At 40.5% G+C, this 22,931-nt stretch overlaps 1 protein-coding gene across 9 annotated transcripts in view; it reads right to left on the bottom strand.

The window, feature by feature from the left end:
- Positions 1–22,931, bottom strand: part of LOC138764190 (constitutive coactivator of PPAR-gamma-like protein 1) — a 130,483-nt gene that overhangs the window by 87,469 nt on the left and 20,083 nt on the right. For all 9 annotated transcript variants that reach the window (XR_011358042.1, XR_011358044.1, XR_011358043.1 and 6 more), the window contains exon 2: positions 14,435–14,681. Coding sequence is in view for 5 of the 9 variants with exons in the window: in XM_069939766.1 (XP_069795867.1) it covers positions 14,435–14,681 (247 nt within the window). In the remaining 4 variants the exon portion in view is untranslated. The remainder of the gene's footprint in view (positions 1–14,434; positions 14,682–22,931) is intronic.

Here is a 22,931-nt window from a genome sequence, read left to right as displayed (position 1 = left end):
AAAAAAGACATCAGCTTTTTCCTCCGATCAGAGTGCTGATTGGAAATTCTGCACCATTCAATCTCTCTGTCCTCAGATTTTATCTGAAGGCACAGCAGGAAGCACATTGACAACTATACTTGGCCACCAAATGATAATGCTATTGAATGGCTACCATGTTATTTTAGAAGGCACTTCAGTTATTTAGAAGGCAGTTCAGTTATTAACATTGCCATGGGCCTGGATCACATCCCACTTCTCGCCTACATATTAAGCAACGGGCATTATTCATGTTTGGCACATAACTGCAGCTCTTAAAGAAGCATAAAGTAATCACTGGCCTTTGTTCTTAATTGCTCATTATTCTGGGATGATCCACCGCTGCAAGCAGTCATCTAAATCCCAAGTCTCCATCAACCTCACTCCCAATAACAGGCAGCGCAGTTCGTGTCGTGGTTCGTGCAAAAGTGACAGCGCCAGCGATCAGAGTTCAAAACGAGCAATGTCTGCAAGGAATTTCTTTGTCCTCCCCACGTCTACATGGGTTTCTTCCGAGTGCTCTGGTTTCCTCCCGCCCTTCAAAGATATATAGTTGGTCAATTAGGTGTAATTGAGCGGCACAGCTTCATGGGCCTGAAGGGACTGGGCTGCATGTCTAAATTTAAAATTTTTAGCATTATGTTATTGTTATGGATGTGTATGTTGGCCTTTCTTCTGCTGTCTCTGAAATTTCCCTTCATTCCGCTAACCTTTTGGGTCCAAATTCTCACATTAATTCCAAACTACACTCACATCTCTTCAATCTCCATACCAGCCTTGAGCTTCAACAAAATCATTTGGCCTAAGAACCCACCTCCTGATCCCTCAAGCTCATTCCCACTAATCTCAGATAATGTATAATTATGCAGCACAAATTTAGCTCATTGCTGCCCATGATGTCAATCTTCAAACCCCATTTGCCCACATTAGTAGACCTGCTTCCCTCTACTCATCTCCTTCCCAAATACCCGTCTAAACACTTCTTATACACTGAAATTGTGTCTGTCTCCATCACTTCCGCTGGTAGATTATTCCACCCGTGTCAAAAGATTTCCTTTAAATGTCTCCCCCCCCCCCGCCCCCCCAGCTTAACCCTATACCGTCCAGCTTTAGACTTCCCCAGTGTAGGAAATATATGACTAGATAACCTACTGACTTCTTCTTCTTTGGCTTGGCTTCGTGGACGAAGATTTATGGAGGGGTATGTCCACGTCTGCTGCAGGCTCGTTGGTGACTGACAAGTCCGATGCGGGACAGGCAGGCACAGTTGCAAGGGAAAATTGGTGGGTTGGGGTTGGGTGTTGGGTTTTTCCTCCTTTGTCTTTTGTCAGTGAGGTGAGCTCTGCGGTCTTCTTCAAAGGAGGTTGCTGCCCGCCGAACTGTGAGGTGCCAAGATGCACGGTTGGAGGCGAGATCAACCCACTGGCGGTGGTCAATGTGGCAGGCACCAAGAGATTTCTTTAAGCAGTCCTTGTACCTTTTCTTTGGTGCACCTCTGTCTCGGTGGCCAGTGGAGAGCTCGCCACAGAACACGATCTTGGGAAGGCAATGGTCCTCCATTCTGGAGACGTGACCCACCCAGCGCAGTTGGGTCTTCAGCAGCATGGATTCAATGCTTGCGGATTCTGCCAGCTCGAGTACTTCGATGTTGGTGATGAAGTCACTCCAATGAATGTTGAGGATGGAGCGGAGACAGCGCTGATGAAAGCGTTCTAGGAGCCATAGGTGATGCCGGTAGAGGACCCATGATTCGGAGCGGTACAGGAGTGTGGGTATGACAACGGCTCTGTACACGGTGATCTACTGACTTACTGACTAAGCTATCGATTATTCAGGTTCCATTCCTTGCTCTATCTTGAGTGATTTTGTTAAAAGTTCTTTGCTCCCATAGAATCAGATAGAGTGATGGAACTGCAGTTAAGTTACGAAACAGTCATCCAGAAGCCAGAACCACAAATCCAGAGGAAGAAGTTCAAATCTGACTTTGAAACCAGTTACTATTCTTCAAAGTTGTACATGATCCAGACCCACAGAAATATTGCCAACTCTGAATTCTCTTCTCAAATGCCCTTGTACTAGTCTTATAAACATCATGTTTAAACAAAAAAAGGAATAGAACTGACTAATAATTCTGTTTCAACCTTGACATCCAATTTGGGCATGTTAAAGTCACTTGAAATTCAAAAGAGCTTGTAATAAAAGAATAATGGTGTCGACAATAACCACTGAAAAGGACAGAAGCAGCAGGATTATGGCAATACCACCACTGTCAGGATCTTCACAAAGTCACCTATCATCTTGACTTTGAAACATATTGCAGATTATTCATTGTTGCTGGGCCTAAATCATGCAATTTCCAAACAGTGGCATTGTGGAAATACCCTCATCCAAAGGACTTCAAGAATTCAAGGTGGTGACCCATTTGCTCATTTCATGGACTAAAAATGTCCAGTTCCTGAAAAATGAATCCCTTTCCTTTCAAGTCTATGATTAATATCCTTTACCTCAAAAAGCAAACTTTAACCCTTCCATCCCTGAAAATTACCACCTTCAAACTACTTATCATCTCCATAATCCTTGAATATATTGCAATTTTCCAAATTCATGTCCAGGGGTTTGATCTTTTTTAAATTGTTTCTCATTTGCTACAGCATCCAACAGCCTTGGCTCAGTCAAAAGCTAGGCCAATAACATTGCCCTTACAGATCCGTCCACTGTCGATGACATCACTAACCAAATCATTCAACTCCCATACTTCTCTTAACAGTTTTCAGCTCAATGAAATTACACGTACAGTAAAATCGGCAAAAAAAAATCAAGGGAAATTTTTTAAAAATAGGTAAAATAAAATACACAAGTTTCAAATTAATTATCTATAATGTTATTGTTCATCTTTGGGCAGCTCCATAAAGGGAAGAAACCTACAATTGTAGCAAAAGTTAAATGAATTCAAAGAATGTGACTGAAAATAAAATGCTTAAAAGTTTACCATACATACTTGTGTAAAAGTCGAGTTTTGGGAACCAATTTTTCAGGTCAAATTGGGGGGGGGGGGGGTCGACTTTTACACAGATACTACTTTTGACTGCAGTAAATACCTCCATCGTTCAAGGTGCTAGGAGCACAAATGGCTGGGACTGGGTGGTAAATTTGAGGTGTCGGGAGCTCAGAATGGCCAGGTGGCTGAGGCGCAGGCTTGTGGTTGGGGTGTCAGGAGCTCAGATGCACGGGCGGCTGAGGCCAGGATTCACTGTTGGGGTGTCAGCTCAGATGGGCAGGCAGTCTGGGCCAAAAATGGGGGTGGGTGGTGGTGCCAACAGATACGGATATACAGAAAACACAGTTTTTTGGGCAAAAAGGGAGGGGGGGGGATCAACTTTTACAAAGGATCAATTATTAGATCAGTACATACAGTATATATTCATGTTTGTTCGGCTTAAGTACAGGATAGTATTTTTGTCTTTTAAACTCTATTCATAATGCAGGTGTACTAGTTAGACATTGTAAGACTCAAGCAAACAGAAAACACACTTATCTGACATCTACCGATCCCCATAGGTGCCAGATACCAGGGGGTTTTACTGGTTGGATTCTCATCTATCCACCCACTGCAGGAGAATTATCTCCAGTGACTTTTACTTCTGCATTCGAAACTCTAGATGAAAACCCGTTGCTTTATTTGTATTGATCTCTTGTGGAGTTTCTGTCAAGATTCCTCAACAGTTTTTATATTTCTAATTTCTATGATTTGTTGTGTCTCTTTGACCAGTAAAATATCATTTGTGAAGGGTATGTTTAAGAAACAAAAACATCCTTAGTATCTTTAGAACAAAAATATCTTGGCACCTCCCATTTCTCCTATTTAAAATGCAACCTCATTACATGCCAAGTGACCTGCTGAGCTTCTCTAGCCCTTTTGTGTATTACTGCCCAACCTCTTCATGCCTTGTGAAATCACTGTCAGCTTCCACTGGACACAGCCAGCAAAAACTTGTACAAATCCAGGATTGTATGTGCAGAAAATTCCTCTTATCATCACCTCCACTCTCTCGCTACAAAATTCATCCCATTCCAGGAAAATGTGACATTGAACCATTTATGACAGTCGCATGATTTTTTTTTAGCCTTATTCTAATCTCTCTTCAAGGCAGTCGGCATCCATCACCTGATAAAACAAAAATGGTGGCTGTGCTGAAGCTGTTGCAACGACAGCACTGCAGACCCAGGAGAGTGGGAACCGGAGTCACTGTTCCAGTGTGTTCTACTGCCTGGCCCCGATACTGACAGCTTCCATACAGGCTGTAACTACCAGTTTTTAAAACCCTGCAACCACGGGGGGGGGGGGTCTGTGCCCAAAATGCTGGCATCCATACAGGGTAGCACATGACGAAAAGTTGCAGATTCTTGGGAGCAACATACTGGCACAGGGCACCAGACACAGGGAGAATATCCCCATTGAGTAGAAGCATGGGAGATGACCCTACAAGAAAAGTGATCATGGCAACAGACCAGTGAAGGCACAGCGGCTAAAGGACGCACAGAGGCTGCAGCGAACTTGAGGGAGGGTAGAAGGACTCACACAGTCTGCAGGTTGCTGGGGACTGGTTCATGGGAATCAGGTATCGGATCCGGAATTCAAGAGGGTTCTGAGGGTAAGAATGGTTCCTGAAGGGTCTCAGGCACTGAAGGCTTCCTGATTTTATTTGAGGTTTGAACAGGCGTCTGTGTGGCTGCAGAGACTGTGGGAGTGTTGGAGGCGAACCCACAGCCACTCAGTGACTCCAAAGGGACTCTCTTCCTTCATTGTAGTCTCTGTAAATTTGACATTGTAAACACTGGGGCCTATGTTCTAACCTAGTCCTGATTACCCATCATCCCAATGATAAATGATACCCCTTCATTCCTGATTAAGAAATATTGATTTCAAAATGCTACCAATTTTCAACTCCATTCGTACTTTCGACCTTCTCTATCTCTCTATCTTTCTCCAGCTTTATTATCCAAAGATATTTATGCTCCTCATCATCAGGACTTTTGACTACTTCTGATGTTGGTATTTCCTCCTTTGGCAACTGCTGAGGGCCTAAGCTGTACAATTACCTCCCAAAATATCAGTACCTCACTACCAATCTTTCCTCCTTTAAAATATGAAATAAAACCTTTGGCCCTAATAAATGATGTGAGCCAGAATTAATTTTGGAAGAGAAATGTAGTGATAATTGGGGATAGTGTCGTCATGGAAATAGATACAATTCTCTGTGGCAAGGATTGAGAGAACAGAGGCTGTGTTTCCCACCTGGTGCCCAAGTCAGAAATTAGGGTTGCAGTAAGCTCAATGGTTTTACAAGTGACCCAGGTTTGAAACCGGCACTGTCTGTAAGGCGTTTCTACATTCTCCCTGTGGCTGCGCAGGTTTTCCTGGGTGCTTCAGTTTTCACTCATCTTCCAAAACATACAGAGTTGTTGGTTTATATGGTGCAATTAGGTGGCACAGGTTTAAATGGCTGTAAATCAAATGTAGATTTAAAATTGATCTCATCTGACTTGAAGAGGAATTTGCAGAGGGAGATCCAGTTGTTTGGCCCACGTGGATACTAACTCCATCAGTTGGACAAGAGGTTCTGCTTTGGGAATTTGAGCACCTTGAGCCCAAATTAAAAAGTAGATCCAAAAAGATACTAATCTCTGGATTGCTACTGTAGTCATATGCAAACTAGCACAGGGTCGATAAGATGAGGGAGTTAATGCATGATAAATATTAGTGTGGGAGATTTGCAGCAGTATTGGGGAAGGTAGGAGCTGTTCTGGTGGAACCATGCTGGGACAAGAGTTCTGGTGAATCATATAATTGGGGCTGTGGATGGGAATTTCAACTAAATAGCAAGGGGATAGGTTCAACAGATTGAAAAAGCATGGTTAAAGGGAAAGAGCACAAATTACTGAAGTTTAAAGAATAAAAAAAGGAGACAAAGTTTAGAAAGGGATAAAAATTTTACCACCATGTACTGACAATAACCACACCAGCAGTGCGAGTACAAGACAACTTTAATAAACTAATGTGGACACTAAGAGGTCTTGTCTCTGCAAGACAAACCTAGAAGGCTAGACCGTAGCTCTGGACTGCTTGATATACAAGGTAACCGGGATGACCCCTGGTGACCTAGTGGTGTAATTACATATCACCACACACCAGATCTCCAAGCAGATGTGCATAAAGCTCATGAAAGATGGCAAATTTCAGGACTGAAAGTGTTGTGTTTAACTGCATGCAGTGTTCAAAGCAAGGTAGATGCATTTAAAGCACAGTTAGAAATTGTCAGGTAAAACACAGGTGGGAGCCAATCATTCAAGGATACACATTCCAGTAATTGGTCAGAGGGGCTGGGGTGGCTCTGTGGTTAAAAAAATAAATTAAATCCTTAGCAAGTAGGATAAGATGTAGAGACATTGTGGGGTAAAGTTAGGAAAATGCAAGGGTAAAAAGATCCTGACTGGAGTTACACATGGGCCTCCAAATCATACCCAGTTCGTGGGGGACAAATTACAAAAGGAGTTAGATAAGGCAATGTAAGAAAGTCAATGTTACAGTCCTCCTGGGGGACTTCAATATGGAGCTAAACTTGGAAAATTAGGTTGGCACCGGATCCCAAGAGAAGGAATTTGTGGAATGCTTGAGATGGCTTTTTAGAGCAGTGTCGTAGAGCCCACTGGAGAAAAGGCAATTCTGGATTTGGTGCTATGAAATTAATTGAATTTGATCAGCAAATTTGAAGTGGGAGCGGCCAGTGTGTGAGGCTTTGGCTTGAGAGGCTTCGGTGAGCAGAGGCTTTGGAAGTACTGCAGGTGTTGGCCGTGACAGCAGCACGATGGGAAAAAGGCTGCAATAAGAAGGCACAGGTAAAAACAGGTAATGTCAGTTAAAGTCTTTCCTTATTGCGTAAAATGAACAGTGGGAATGGCAGCCAGAGCAGTGATATGCTCCTCTTTTAGGATGCCTTCACCTGCAAGGTGCATCCAGCTGCAGTTACTTTCAGATGGCTAAAAAAAAGAACTAGCTATTTCCACTGTTCAGTTATACACCTGTTCAAACACAATACATCAAATTTAATTTCATTTAAATAACTCTGGTGAATTATATTTAGAAAGGGCCTCAAAGGCCTTACACAATTTCTCCAACAAGGGGCTAGTTAGTCGGAATCTTGTTTTGTACCTATAATTAAAAATTAAATACGACGAACAGTGGACATACTGTTGGAGTATCCCAATTGTTAAAGAAAAACATTATTTTTGTTCCTTATTGGAATATACATCTCAAATAAGAGACCAGCAAGACAAAGGCTGGCAGAGCCAAAGCTTGTGGGCCCATGTTTCTGCAAAATTACTAAAATTACTAAAATAGAGCCATATAAAATTATGGAACCTAATAGCAGAGCAGAACTAATTTTTCTGCTGCTTACCTAGGAATGTGAACATGAGGAATCTATGTAGTTGGCTGCAGGCTTATTACAAATTGAACAAGAATTGTTTTAACTCTCAAAAACACACTTATTCTACCAAATCAAACCATTAAAGCTGGCAGACTCATTAACCATTAACAGTGCCCTGTACAAATACACACACATTAAACTCTAGTATTACAATATTACTCCCCCAAGGTCCCAGATGTCCACGTATCTTAATGTAGCCACTATATACTTCAACATCTCCTTAATCCTCAAGGCTGAATGACAGGGTTTGGTTAACTTGGAACCTGGCTTTATAGTTCAATATATTTCACCATCAGAATACCATATTTTTGCACATATAACGTGCACGTTATATGTGTATTTTACAAACCAGGTAACCCCCCCTCCCCAGCGTTATATGCCTGGAAAAAATGCACACAATTAATAGCAGGCATGGGAAAGATGTGCTGTCAATTTATCGCAAGTGTGGGAATATATAGTGGCATTGAAAGAACACGCACAATTAATAGCGGATTGGGAAAGTTGAACTGGCAATTTATAGCAAGCGTGGGAATATCAGCGAGTGTGGAATATAATAGCAGCATTGAAAGAACACGCACAACTAATAGTGGGCGTGGGAAAGACGTGCTGGCAATTTATAGCAAGCATGAGAATATTATAGCGAGTATGAGAATATAATAGCGGCAATTAACTCATGGGCAAAATTTATAAGAGCCGTGGTAAATTCTGATCATGGTAATATCACTGTTCTGAATGCCGTGGTATTCCGATGAACAGGACATTCTGGCTAGGGCACTGCACCTAATCAATGTTAATTGTACAGACCCATCCCCGAGGGAGATTAATATATCAAGTGCCTCCGATTTGAGACATTAGAATTAAAATCCTGCTGAACTCTGAAGCTTGTCTATTTAATTGATTCCTCTCCAAAGCTTGATAATATGTTGCAGCAGAAATCATCTATATAATGGGTTATTGGCACCTCTGGGGGAAGATGATTGGCTGTTAATTACAGATTAACTATGGCAGATATTGGGATATGTTTTATTTCATGTGCCATTTAAATGCAAATTGCTTTTGCCAGTCAGAATTTAAACTACATCCAAGTGTTATATGTGTGTGCATGTTAATGCTAAAATATTTTTACACACTTGATGATTTTCTGTGTGTTATATGCGTGTATACATTATATGAGTGAAAATACAGTAAAAGCAACAGCCAGGAAAATGGCTGAAACAAATTGCTCTAACCTTCTCAAGAGTAGCATTTTCCTTCAATACCAAGACTTCCTTCCCGAGAGGGAAGGAGGCTGAGGGGTATTTTACAGAAACATACAAAATCAAGCGAATAGTCATTGCCTTTACCCCAGGTAAGGGGAGTTTAAACTGGAGAGCATAGCTTTAAGATGAGAAGAGGCCTCATGATAAAAGATGAGGAAAGGGAGTAGCGGGGAAATGTTTTCACATAACATAACTAACAAGTTTTACAAAGAAGCTATAGAGGCGTGTACAAATTGGATATTTAAAATATCTCTGTACACTTTTTGTGCATGGACAGGAAAGGTTAAGTGAGAAATGGGCCAAATTGACAAGCGCAGTTGGGCATCTTTATCAGAATGAACAGGTTGGGTCAAAGGACCTTTTCCCATGCAGTGTAGCTCTATGATATGCTCTTAATGATGACAAAATGGGTGTATGGTTTTGATCAGTTATACAGGTACACGATCCTTTATCCGGACATCTAAAATCCGGAAAGCTCCAAAATCCGGCAAGTGGGGACCGGCAGTTAGGGGAGGCGGCCGGGAGGCCGAGGGACCACGGTTGGGGGAGGCGGCCGGGTGACTGCAAGGGGATAGAGATGGATACCCCAGCTCAATTCGGGTGGGCTTTCCGAAATCCGGAAAAATCCAAAATTTGGAACACACTGTGCCCCAAGGGTCCTGGATAAAGGATTGTGTACATGTATCTGTTTTGATTTTACCCTGTATAGTCCTGCAAAAGTGCCACACTACATTTCAAATCAATTAGAAAGTATACACTTCCAGCTGGTGACTACATGGAATAGTTATGTACTCCTGCCAACTTTCAATAATTTCCACCCTTTCACTCAATTTTTTTAATCAACATGGTTAAATCTTGGCTACACTGCTTTATATTACTACTATTAAACAGAATATATCTAAAAAAACAGCCAATGCAATGAAGGAAAGTAGAGATCGAAGGAGGAGGTGGTTCCCCATATCCAGGAAATGGCTACTAAAATGATCAAGATGCAATTCCAAGAAAATACAAAGAAATTGACAGCAATTAAGACCCATGGTAATCTTCAAACGCAAAACTAAACTGAAAATTCCCTGCAGGCATTTTTGTACATTTTCATGATGGATCTATCTATGGATAATAGATAATGTGTGTAACAGGTGGCCAGACAGTTTACGCAAAGAATAGAGTTTGCTAGTCCGGGGTATGCTTTGTAGTCACTTAACTGAGAACACTAGAAATAGATAAGCACTACATAATATTTACATACTGGTTATCCCGGCTGGTTTGATGTCTATATTGCAACCTCTCATGTCTGTCTGAACAAGCCATTCATTCAAAGACCATGTGCACGAGGAATGGAATACATGGATGTCGAGTTCAGAGAAGTTGTTTACTAAAGGTGGGGACAACGCCTGCTGCATCACTTGATGTGCTGTGTAACTTTGTGCTCAAGGCATAAGACAAAGCTAAAGTCGAGACTGTGATAAAATTGTTCTAAGTGTGATATCACTTGTGCAATTGATGGGACAGAAGAGGATTTATTGTGGGACACTGATGACGAAGCTGAAACTGCCTCATCAGATACAGACTGCGACCCATATGATGACTGTTTAAACAGTGGATGTGATTGTTGCCGTCTTTGCTTCAGACGATGATGGTGAGAGTGATTCTGAAGGGTTTTAAATGTGTTGCTGTTTTCAATCATAGCAAATTTGACGGGTGCTAATTGTTGTTTTCAATGAAAATCTGTCCCAGTCGGATTTTATTTCTGGTTTTTCAAGCGTTGACTTGTACGTCAGATCAGTGCAGATTGGATTTTGAACTGAATTTAAGGTCTCAAAAGTATATCCGGCCTACAAGTCGACCCCCGTTTTTCAGAGAATTTTTTGGGTTTCACGACTCAACATGCTGAAATATATGGTATATTAACCATATTTGTTCACATGGGCCAGTTTTCAGGCTATAAATATACATAATTTGATTCTTTTGTTAAAGTTTGATAAATTAGTTCATCGCCCTTCTTGGGTGAAAACAAGAATTGAATTTTTCTAAAAATACATCTGTTCAGCAGTCTTAGGCCCCTTTATATCTCCCCCCCCCCCCCCCCACTAAATTAACATAATCCATAGGTTGAGAATATGGGCACAGTTTGAGAAAATGTTTTGGAATTCATAGTTTGTCCTTGCTAGTCCCATTGGAGCAAACCATATTTTTGTACCTTCTTTGTCAGATATAGGCTTTAGGGAGTGGCGTAGAGTGCTTATTAAAAACTTTTAAGATTTTTTTTTATTTGAGACAATTTTGCCTCTTTTGTCCAATTGAGGGTAAAATTTAAATTACATGATAATCATTTTTTCAGTTAGATACGTTAGACATTTTATTCAGTCTAAACTTTCTGATTTTTCACAAATTTCTATAACAAACATTCTTGCTTTGCTTTTTGATTTTAAATCTTCTCATCGAGGCTCAATATCAATTATTTATAGCAATCTGATGATTTGAGAATAGCTTCAATACTTAAGATTAAGAGTGATTGGGAACATGGCTCTGACTTGTCACTCACTCATAGATGAGGTCTGGGATAAATTGTTTATTGCAGTTCAAAGTGGTGCATAGAGAACATATTTCAAAACTTAAACTTTCTTGCTTTCATTCTGATATTGATTCATTGTAGTGGCACACGGCCATCGCTGCAAGCCGACACAGAAGACGCCATTCAAACACAGCAATCAACCAGGCCTGTTCCCATAGGCCGCTGCAAAACGGGCTTTGCCAACCAATCGCCGGCAACAGATCGAGAAAGGACCAATCGGCACCCAGGGCAACATAAACCACACCCATCAATGATGCTGCAGCAAAACGTGCCTATCCAGCCAATCACCAACGGCAGATCGTGAGGACACCAATCAGAGCCCGAAGGGGCACAGGTCACGCCCATTGGTTACATGGCAGCCAGTTCATTAAATCAGTGTCAACTGCACTCAAGTGTGTCTTATTTCTGAGCTAGAACCTCGAGACATGCCACATCATTATGTGATAAATGTAACATTTTCGATGCTTCAGTGATACGCTTTGGACTTGCCCTAGTTTAGAAGATTTTTTTCAAACTTTATTAGTTATCTTTATGGTCAAATTAGTGCCATGCCCATTAAGTGCTTTATTTGTAGCTAGATGGGCAATTTTGATGAAATGAAAAGACAGCCCTCACCTACTCATACTCAATGGTTACAGGAGATCATGTCCTTCCTAAGTTTAAAAAAAACAGATACAATGTTAAAGATGTAAAGGTGAATTTTTACAAGACATGGGGCCCATTCATGGAATATTCCCATAATTTAAAGAATTAAGGCGTTTGGATGCTCCTGAACAGCGTGGTCTGGTTTCTGAATGTCGTCTGTCCTTAATTTCCAATGTATATTCATCATTATCATGGCCCATCCCTTCGCGAGCGAAGATGAACACGGTGCCTTGTAGCTCTTCTGTCCCCACAGAACTTTTTGTAGTTGTTGGCATATTGTGATGTGCCACTGCAAATTGTGGAATGGCATGCAGTGCGATTTTTTGCGAGGCCCTCCCAGTGTGTACGGTTGACATGGAATGATTGGAGATTGCACTTGATTACGTCTTTGTAGCCAATTTATATTCGATATGCAAGTTTACCTTGTTTATAGAGATGGTTTTGATTAATGGGGGGGGGTCTTTTTCCTTTTTTTTGTTTTTATTTCTTTTTTAATATTTTGATATAATGGTTTGATTGGGAAGGGTGCACACAATTTGTACTATGTGTGATCAAGATTTTATTTGAAATGTACAAATTATCTGTCTTTTCTCATATTCCAGCCTATGTATTAGATTTATATGTGTTATTTTTTATTAAACTCAATAAAAATATTTTAAAAAGAAAAGAAAGTGTAGAAAATGCAAGTAGAATCACAGGTAGAAGTAAAAATTTCACCATGAAATAAGAGTCCAAATCAAAGCAAACGACTATGTGAGCATTAACAATCTGATTGCCAATGTTAACAATATCTTGCAGGCACCAAAGTTTAGTCCATGAATTTAGATTGATTATTGTTAGTTAAATTGAATTTACTAATTATGATTCTTTTATATTCTAAATAGTTCCAAACAATGCTTTATTTTTGAAACCATAATGTCTGTCCCATCATTCTCACATCCAAATTTACAAGAGATTTTGCTGGAAAACTGTTGAGATTTAAAAACATTCAGATTTTTAAAAAAAATCAGCTCTAAGCTCATTTTTACTTTGAATTTTGCTTCCTTTTGCCAGGATTTAATACAGATGATCAATACTCATTTCTTCCAAACAATAAAAACATCAGATATTGAGAAAGAAATTGAAATACAACTTATCCCTGATATTTAGGTACATAAAAACTAATTTCAAACCATTTTCCAGCCTTGAGACATTGAAGGCCATTTTGTTTAGTACAAAAGTTATTATGCCAGGTGGTCCAACTAGTTTATCATCTAAATCCTTGAACTAGATTGCAAATTTACCGCTGAATGATGTAACGTGCAAAGTCATTTTATTTTTATTTAGACATACAGCACGGTAACAGCCCATTTTGACCCAAGAGCCCGTGCCGCCCAACTTACTCCCAATTGACCTACACCCCTGGAGAAAACCTATGCAGACAAGGGGAGAACGTACAAACTCCTGACAGACAACATGGGATTCGAACCCCAGTTCAGTCCCGTTCGCTGGCACTATAAAGGATTTGCATTAACCGCTACGCCAACCATGCCACCCTTTGGACAGTAACTAACTCTCTGGATTTTTTAGGTGAGAGTATGTCAACTTATTTTTCTGAAAATATATCCAAGTTGCCAAGCACATAATGAACGTAGATAACTTTCAGAACAAAGAAGATCCTATGTTCTTAATTTACCCCATTTCATATTATCAGTTAAATCGTACTTAACAATGCCTGGATCCATAAAGTAATATATTATCAAATTAATGAAGCATGACCACTTCAAAGCCACAATTCATCTTTTAGTAAGCCAAGTACATTTTATCATTTCAGAGCTGCTAAGAGATCTTAACAAACACCCACCATTTAAATCCTTTTTTATTTCTTAATTTGCCAACAAAGTCCTCAGGGGCTGATTTTTCGTTGTCAGGCATACCACCTCTCTTCATTGTAGAGATTTTGTTGTTAATCATCCTTCACGATTTTTCTGATCTTTCCAGTACAACTCAGAATATTTAGATCCTCCTCCTGACCAAATGGGTTGCTATTAATGATTACTTCAATGTCTATCACATTATAACTCTTCTAGCTCTGGACAATTTTAACATGAGATAGACTGCAATAATTTAAGTCTCTTTTACAGTGACTAAGGTAATGTTATGATTCTTGCTTAAATCACTCAGGTTACTCTCATGTGATAGCCAAGAAATAAAATTGGCTAGATCGTGAGGGAAAACAATCTAAGAAGTAAAATAAACATTTAAAGAAAGATAGTTGCCCGTTAAGAAATTTTAAAAACATCAAGCATTTCAAAACGGTAAAACATTCTACGCAATACAAAAATATTTTGGAAATTTTTACATGACACATTTTAAATTGAATAATATTCTAAAACAATGGGCAAGAAACTATTTCCTTACCCAACTTCGAATGTTCCAAATTTGCTTTCACAGAAAATAGATTCACCCACCTAAGAGTGCAGCGAAGATAACAAAGCGACTCGGATTCAGATCCAGTTGCTTGGCAACTTCATGCATCAGGTATTGGCTGGTAGTGAGGCTTTTGCCATTCCGGCTCAGTTTAAGGGCATGGGCACTGAAATAGTACTGGATGTTACACAATGCATAATCTGAGTCATAAGCAAGTAGACCATGGAAACCATTCTCTCTGCAGAAGGCTATCACTTCTTGATGGTGATCTTCAATGCTCTGTGCAACCTGCAAAATAATCAGGCATTTTATCTAAGCATCACCTAGATTTGACATGAAACAATACGATATTAACATACTTTTGGCAATGCTATAAAGCTCTAATCTTACCTGCTTCTCGTTAACCATAACCATCTCAGACATTCTGTACACACAACTTGATACAGCATTCACTCTTGTCATACTTAATGAGATTGTGTGAAGCAAATAAAGATCCATAAACTTGGATGTGAAATTATTATCAACACTTGACACTGAAGAGGAATCAAGTATGTTTTGCTTCCAATGTGCAGCATTTTCCTTCCATTTCTTCAGGATCATTCGATTTCATAAGGACTTCTGTTCGAAACGAAAATAATTTACAGCTCTGATAAATGTCACAATGTTTGATATTAACATTAATTTTATTTTGGGTTAGGATTAGCAGATTGGAAAAATGACCCTGCTCAGTGGCACATCAACATCAATATATTTGTCAGTATTTTTTGTTGTTCTGAGAGGTGAGGAAAAATAAAAGCCAAAGGAAAAATTCATACAAATACACGCTTAACGTCCACGATGCATTCTGTGAAACTGGGAGTTACGCGATGTGTACGATGTGCTCACGCCATATTAATATATATACTTAGCAAAACTATGTGGGATACTGAACCAACGATAAATTAAACTTTAATTTTTTTTATGTGAACACTTTCTTAGCCTACATCACACACAATTTAGCAAAGAGAATCAGGATCATCCGCGTCACTGTTCTCAACTCGCTCGTAGTGTTCGACTGGAAGAGTTTCAGGTTCATTGATGAACTGTCTCTCTGTAATGCCTGAAGGACCTGGCTGAGGCTCTTCTTGGGGAGGTGTTGCCTTCTTCAGGAATATGTCCCATGTTGTTTGCCTCGTTTGCTTTGCTTTTTCTTTATATGCAGCAAACTCTACATGGGCATTCCTCTCTATCAGTGAAAAGCATTCAGTGTTTGGCTCCATCTCTTCAGCAAGCTGTTATGGTCTGCAAAGAATGTGGCCAGCCCTTAATAGTCTCCATATCTTCAGCAAGCTGTTATGGTCTGCAAAGAATGTGGCCAACCCCTTAATAGTCAACCTCTTCTGCATCTGTTCTTCTTCTCCTTCTGCAGTTTCCTTTTCCTGGCCTCTTCTTCAGTTTTGATTACGTCTGTTAAATCCCGTTCTCATGTTCTCCAATCAGTATTTCTGACTGAACTCCATTATAACCCCATCAGACCACGAATGATGGACATATAAGGGTTCGAACGTTGCCCGTTTGAACGTTAAGCTGTGCACACCTGCACACAAAAATTATTTCTCCCAACAAATTACAAGTTAGAGTTTTCCAAAGCTAAAGGGTGGTGCAGTTAACGTAGCGGTTAGCACAATCAGGTTTGGATCCAGCACTGTCAGTAAGGAGTATGTACATATTTGCGTGGGTTTCTTCCGGGTGCTCTGATTTCCTCCCCCACCCTCTAAAAACATATCGGGTTTGTAGGATAATTGGTATATTTGGGTATCTTGGGCTTGCGGGTGGGAAGGGCCTCTATTACTGCGCTGTAAATTAAATACCTTAACTTAGAAATGCAACACAGTACAAGTTCCTCAATCAATACTGTGGTAATGGTTAGAAAATAGGTTTCAACGAGACTGGTTAAAGAACAGTAAGCCAGAGCATCACAAAGAACTCTGATTTATCCCATAATCGTGACTTTGATAATAATACATTTATCGTCATATATATTGTGCAATAGACATATTCACCAAAATTCGCATTTGAAGCCAAACAGGTATTTCATGAAAAAAAGGCAACTACAATAACGTACATTGTGACTGAGTATAGAGCTATGTTTTGGGGAGATAAATTGGGAAAGGTTTGTTAGGGTAGGTCACATACAGGCACTTTAAATCAGATCTTATTTTAAATACTGGAGCTCTGCCAATGCTAGACATATCGGCTCCACAGCTTTTGCAAGAGCTTTGGAGAGCGCCCAAGAGACTTAACTAATGGATTGCTGTTTATAAAAGGCGACAGGTGAAAGGTCTTGTTGAATCTACAGATTGTCTGGAGTTGTTCTAAGAGGGTCATGTGATTTTGCAAGTCTACAGGCTTTCTCTCAGACAGAGAGAGAGAGACACACACACACCGATCACTTCTACAGTATTAGTCAGCAACAGAAGCTGGGACTGGAACAGGACAAGCTGGCAAACTTGTGGAAAGCCCCATTTGGAAGACAGGTTTGTAAGTGCTTGATTCAGCCTGGTCAAAGCCCTTGTAGTTCATGCAAGAGGACTGGCTGTCTCATGTTTCACTTGGAATAAGAGAAACAAAAAGGTACTCTGTGATAACCTGAAAGAAAGAGGTTATCATCTGGAGAACCTTGAAGGAAGCAAGTTTTGTCAGAAAGACACTGAGGTGGCTGGGTGTCCATTGTACCACAAATCTCTGAAAACCAACAAGAACCTTCCTGAGCGGTAACCATTTACCTTTCAAGCACCAAAACCTGGTGTATTTTATAAATGTTAAATTCTGTGCATAGTCTAAAAATTGCCTGCAACCAGTGAACTTGGAGGAATAAGAAGTGAGATTGTGAGATTGGACTGTGAACCAAAGAACTTTTCTGAACTTACACACACGTGTGCTTAGAATTAGAAGGGGGTTAAGTTAGGATAGTTAGTTAAAGTGTGATTCTATTTTCATGTTTAAAGATAATTAAAAGCAACTTTTGTTTAAGTAACCATTTGTCTTGGTGACTATCTCTTGCTGCTGGGTTTTGGGGTCCTCTGGCCTCGTAACAACATTAGAGATCATAAATACAAAAGATAATACAGGTACACGATCCTTTATCCGGAACCCTTGGGGGACAGTGTGTTCCGAATTTTTGATTTTTCTGGATTTCGGAAAGCCCACCCGAATTATGCTGCCATATCAACCCCCACCCCCTTCCAGTTGCCCAGACGTCTCCCCCGACCGCCGGTCCCTCGGCCACACAGCCGCCTCCCTGAACTGCGGTCCCTCGGCCTACCCCCCCCACCAACGGACCCCGGCCACTCCCCCCTCCCCACTCGGCCGCCTCTCCCTCGGCCGCCCGGCAGTGTCCCCCAGCTGCCAGTACCTCAGCCGCCCAGCAGTCTCCCCCGGCCGCCAGTCCCTCGAACGCCCGGCAGTCTACCCTGGCCGCCAGTCCCTCGGCCACCCGGCAGTCTCCCCCGGCCACCAGTCCCTCGGCTACCCAGCAGTCTCCCCCGGCCGCCTCCCCTGACCACCTGGCAGTCTCCCTCGGCCACCTCCCCCGACTGCTGGTCCCCACTTGCCGGATTTTGGAGCTTTCCGGATTTTAGATGTCCGGATAAAGAATTGTGTACCTGTAAACATTTACAGTTGCCACAGTGCAAGAAAAGTAGTGCCATGACAATAGTGAAGACAATTCTTTTGTGGTGTCAGAGCAGTCTGTGATTTGCTTTATATGAGGAGTTTCAAAAGCTTGATGGTCATTGGAAAGAAACTGTTCTTGAAACAAGTGGTGTTGGTCTTGGACTTCTGTACCTTCTACGTGAAAATAGCAGTGAGAAGAGGTTGTGACCAGGCTGATGGGGTTCATTTATGATAATCATTATATTCCCTGACATAGATGTATGTCTTCAATGTGTGGGAGGTTGGAGCCTGTGATGGACCTGGCTCGGTTTGCTGCCTTCTGCATTCCTGGGCACTCAAACTACCAAACCAGGATGTGAAGCAGCTACTAAGTACAATTTTCACAGTACACCAGTGGAAATTTTATAGAGTATTTCACAACTCCCTAAATCTCCTTAAAAAGTACAGGTATTTGGTGTCAAATACTTCTTTATAGTTGACTTGACGTTGCAGCATTGCTGAAGTTGCTGTAATGGCAATGGTGCCACTGGTGAAAACAAGGAGCAGACACACAGTGCTCCCCTACAGGGTCCGACTGCACGGTCCTACTGCTGACAATTCCGTACAGGTTTTCAACGGCTTGTTAAAGGATCTGATGTTGTTTTATTTAAAATCCTACAAGCTTGAGGTCTGGGCCCATGATGGTTCAGCAGTGTCCACGAGGGGTTGCAAACTCCAGGAGAGCAGCTGACTGGCACAGGGCACCAGTAACGGGGAGAAGACCCCCCCCCCCCACCCCAGCATTGAGAATGAGAAAACAGAGGAGACGACCCCAAGGACAGTGACCATGGTAGTGAACCAGTAAGGAGCTCTGCGGCTGAAGGACCCACACAGGTAGTGAACTGTTGGCAACTTGTGGACGAGGATGCCAACTTGAGGTCAAAGGACTCACACTAGGCTGCAGGCTGCTGGACTCTGGCAAGCAAGAACCAGATATTGGAACCAGGATTCGAGTGGGTGCTGAGGGCAAGAAGGCTCTTGAAAGGCCCTGGACGCTGAAGGCTTGTTCATTGTATTGAAGGTTTGGATCTGGGCTGGGGTTACCGATGGTTTGAACTGAACTGGAGTTTCACGTGTTTACAGAGCTTACAGGAGCTCTGGAGGCAAATCCATGGGCACTCGGTGACTCTGATGGGACTCTCTTTTGCCTCTTTCTCTCATTATTAAGGGTGCTGGGCAATGCCAATGGCAAATTTTTGTCTGCCTTATAGCAAATTAAAGGCAATTTAATTTAACATTACAAGTCTATTTTATATTAGTAGCACCAACATAATACTTGTATCAGCTGTTAAACAATAAGAAAAAAAAACGGAAGATTTTTCAAGCATGAAATAATGTTTAATTCTTAACAAAAAATGTGATCTCTGCTTACAACTTTTAAAATTTTGGATAACTAAAAATATAATTTGTGGATCATCGGAAACGTACTGTACAATAAATAGTATCTTATCTGATGAGAGCTTCTGATATAATATAGAAGGTACCTCAAAGGTAACTGACAGGTCTTTACAGATATCTTCCTCAGCAGTCCATTGCCTCTGCAAGTTTCAAGATAACTACCATTATCCTGGTACCTAAGAGGGCAACAGTAACAGTGACACTGACCTCCACCATTCTAAAATACTTACTGAGCACCTGGTGATGGAATACATCAAAACACACCTCCCAAGAAATACTGGAGCCATTTCAATTTGCCTAAAAAAAAAGAAACTGTTCCACCAGGCATCGACCTGCTTTGCATTGAATTTGATCATTCCCTAGAAGCTGTCCTTGCTGTGACTCAACAAACCCCCCCACCTCTGTAACTGCATTCTGGACTTCCCAACGGAAAGACTGCCGTCTGTTTGACTCAGTACCAGACCAACGAGCAACAACTCGCTGAGCACTGGTGCACCTCATGTGTGTTCAGCCCACTCTGTTCACGGTACTGACCCACAACTGCAACACCAACCAGGTCCAGCTCCAACAGACTCATTAAGTTTGCAGGTGACACAATTGTACTTGGCCGTATCAGCAACAATAATGAGTCGCACTACAGAATATCCACCTCTGAGTTGCCTTGCTGTGGCTATAATCAAGGGAGACACGAAGAAAGAAGTTGCTTTAAGAACTGCAAAAGGTTGCCACTAAAATATTAAAGAAACGAATAGTACCACTGACCACCAAGATTCAGCAAACCCTAAACTAACAACTCCAAACTGAGGCTACCCGCAAACTGGGGGAACTCCTAATATTCCATCTGGGCATTCTCCAACCAGATAGAGAGTTCTCCATTGACCTTCAGCTCTGTTTGGCCCCTTCTTTTCTCTCTCTCTCTCTCTTTCCCTATCCTTCTATTACCTTTCTTCTCTATTCCTTTCCCCATCACTTCTCAGTTTTATTCTCTTCTGCCCTCCCACCAATATCCACCGATTACTACTTTCCTGTTGACCTGTGCACCTCCCCTTCACCTTCTTCCTCCTCTCCTATTCTCCCCCCACCTTTTTATTCAAGCATCCCTGATGCAAACCCAACACCGCAGCCGATCCCTGCTGCGCTGATCCCCAGGGAAGCTTTCCAGGCTGGTGGAACACTCATTGGCAAGATGGTGGGCTCCTGTCTCCCCGGTCACCAGAGCTCCCGATCCTGGAGTCCCAACTCCGAATCTTCCCCTAGGCCTACCACACACGCACACCAGGGAGTCTGGTGTTTGTGTGCAGTAGTAGGCCGAGGGGAGGGTTCAGAGTCGGTATCTGGTGCACTGAGGAGGGAGGAGAGGGAACGCCATTGAGTCCAAGGTCCCACTCCTGCCCGGGAGGCCATTCTCCTTGATGACACCAAGACAAGGTACTCTTCTGACCACTAGCAGCCGGGAGTCAGTAGCACGCAGTTTGAGGGAGAGTTAGAGAGAAAAGACAATAGGAGGTAAAGAAAAAGTGGAAAGAGAGAGGGGAGGGAGTTACCTGAAATGAGGACAATCATCATTCTAATTTCAAGTTGATGATTAATTTTTCAACCTGTGAGGTTAGTTCGGCTCCAAAAAAAACCTTGGGATAAATGAGCATTTCAGAGAATCCGATTTGGGATTATCAGGGTTGTATTGTAATTAAACAAATGGATAATTTACTGCACCTAGTTGTGGATGATTACCATTCAATATTTATTAATTGTAGCAGAATTTCCAAAAAGTCAGATTTCCTTAAGTCAGGTCATTTGTTACCCACAGAGTCGCTGTATACAGTCTTTCCCATTGCATAATTATCTGGCTTTTAAACCTTCATTAATAACTTCTATTAAAACCCAAGAGCATGCTTAATTTTATTTCCAATAACTCCTTATTATACTTCTCCAAATGAAGTCAAAGTTCAGCATTGGTATTATCTCTAGATATGTAGAATCATCAAAAGTAATTTTCACCACATTAATAAAGAAACTATAGTTATTGCGTGAAACGTAATTTTTCCATTATTAAACAATATTTCATCTCATTATGCGATCTATTAATATCAATCATATTTGTACCTTTCCACATACTAGCAATACATTTTTTTGCTACGGATAAAACTAAATATACAAAAGCAAGCTGAAACTTATTTAATCCCAAGCCTTTCAGAGGTTGCAAACTACCCAATAAAAATACTGTTGGATCTAAAACTATTTTAATCTTATTCCAGAAACAATTGTACTTTCTTCCAAAAAGATTTTATATATATATATATAAAAATATATATAAATATATATATAATGACCAAACCGCATGAAAAAAAATTCCAACAGCATTACCACATCCAAATCACAAATCTGATTCATGAAAACCATACTTTTTTAGTTTTTCAGATGTTAAGTATCATTGATGTAAAAAATTATAATTAATCATTGCATAATGTGCATTTATCAGTCTAGTTACACTATCATAACAAATATCTGACCAATCATCCTCAGAAAAAATAAAACCGATCTCCACTTCCCATTTATCTTTTTATCCATACCATCCTGTAGTATTTGATACATAAATGAAATATAACCCTTCATAAGTCTCAAATTTATTCATTTCAGGTAAAATCATATCTCTACCAAACACGTGTTTTACCAACATATGAAACTTCTGAGAAAATTCAAATAGCTTATCGTTGCAGATTTAATACAATGTTGTTAAAAAATACGGAATTTATTGATTTTTTGAAAAAACAAATTAATTTTTTTTGAAAGAAAATTCTAAATCTGTTCAAAGTAAGTTTATATTATGGGATGCTATGAAAGCCTATTTGAGAGGACAAATAATTAGTTATACTTCTAAAATACAAAAGAATCGATTAAATGAGAGTCTTGAATTAGAGAAACAGATCGATGAGTTAGAAAAGGAATTTCAGAAAGATGCTACAGAAGATCAGAAAATAGAATTATCTAGGTTGAAATTGAAATATAATACCTTGCAATCTTATCAATTTGAATGTCTGATTAATAGGACTAAACAATGGTACTACGAATGGGGAGAGAAAGCGTGGCAATTAAAGAAAGAACAGATATCAAGGACTATTAATGCTGTTAGACGGAATTCTCTTATTACTTATAAACCTCGTGAGATTAATGATGAATTTTATTCATTTTATAAAAAGTTATATACATCTGAAGGAAAGCAGGAAACTGGATCGATTTATTTTTTTTTAATCACAGTTGAATTTACCGATATTAGAGGATGGAGATATACAGGAGTTAGAAGAACCATTTACTGATTCGGAAATTAAAATGGCTATGCTGGAAACGCCAAATGGTAAATTGTCTGGTGATTATGGATTTTCGGTTGAATTTTATAAAAATTTTTATGATGATTTATCTACAGTGTTTGGGGATGTATTACATCAAGTT

The sequence above is a fragment of the Narcine bancroftii genome, chromosome 5 (assembly GCF_036971445.1).
Source record: "Narcine bancroftii isolate sNarBan1 chromosome 5, sNarBan1.hap1, whole genome shotgun sequence".
Taxonomy (NCBI): Eukaryota; Metazoa; Chordata; class Chondrichthyes; order Torpediniformes; family Narcinidae; genus Narcine; species Narcine bancroftii.
This window is presented reverse-complemented; position numbering and strand designations above follow the sequence as displayed.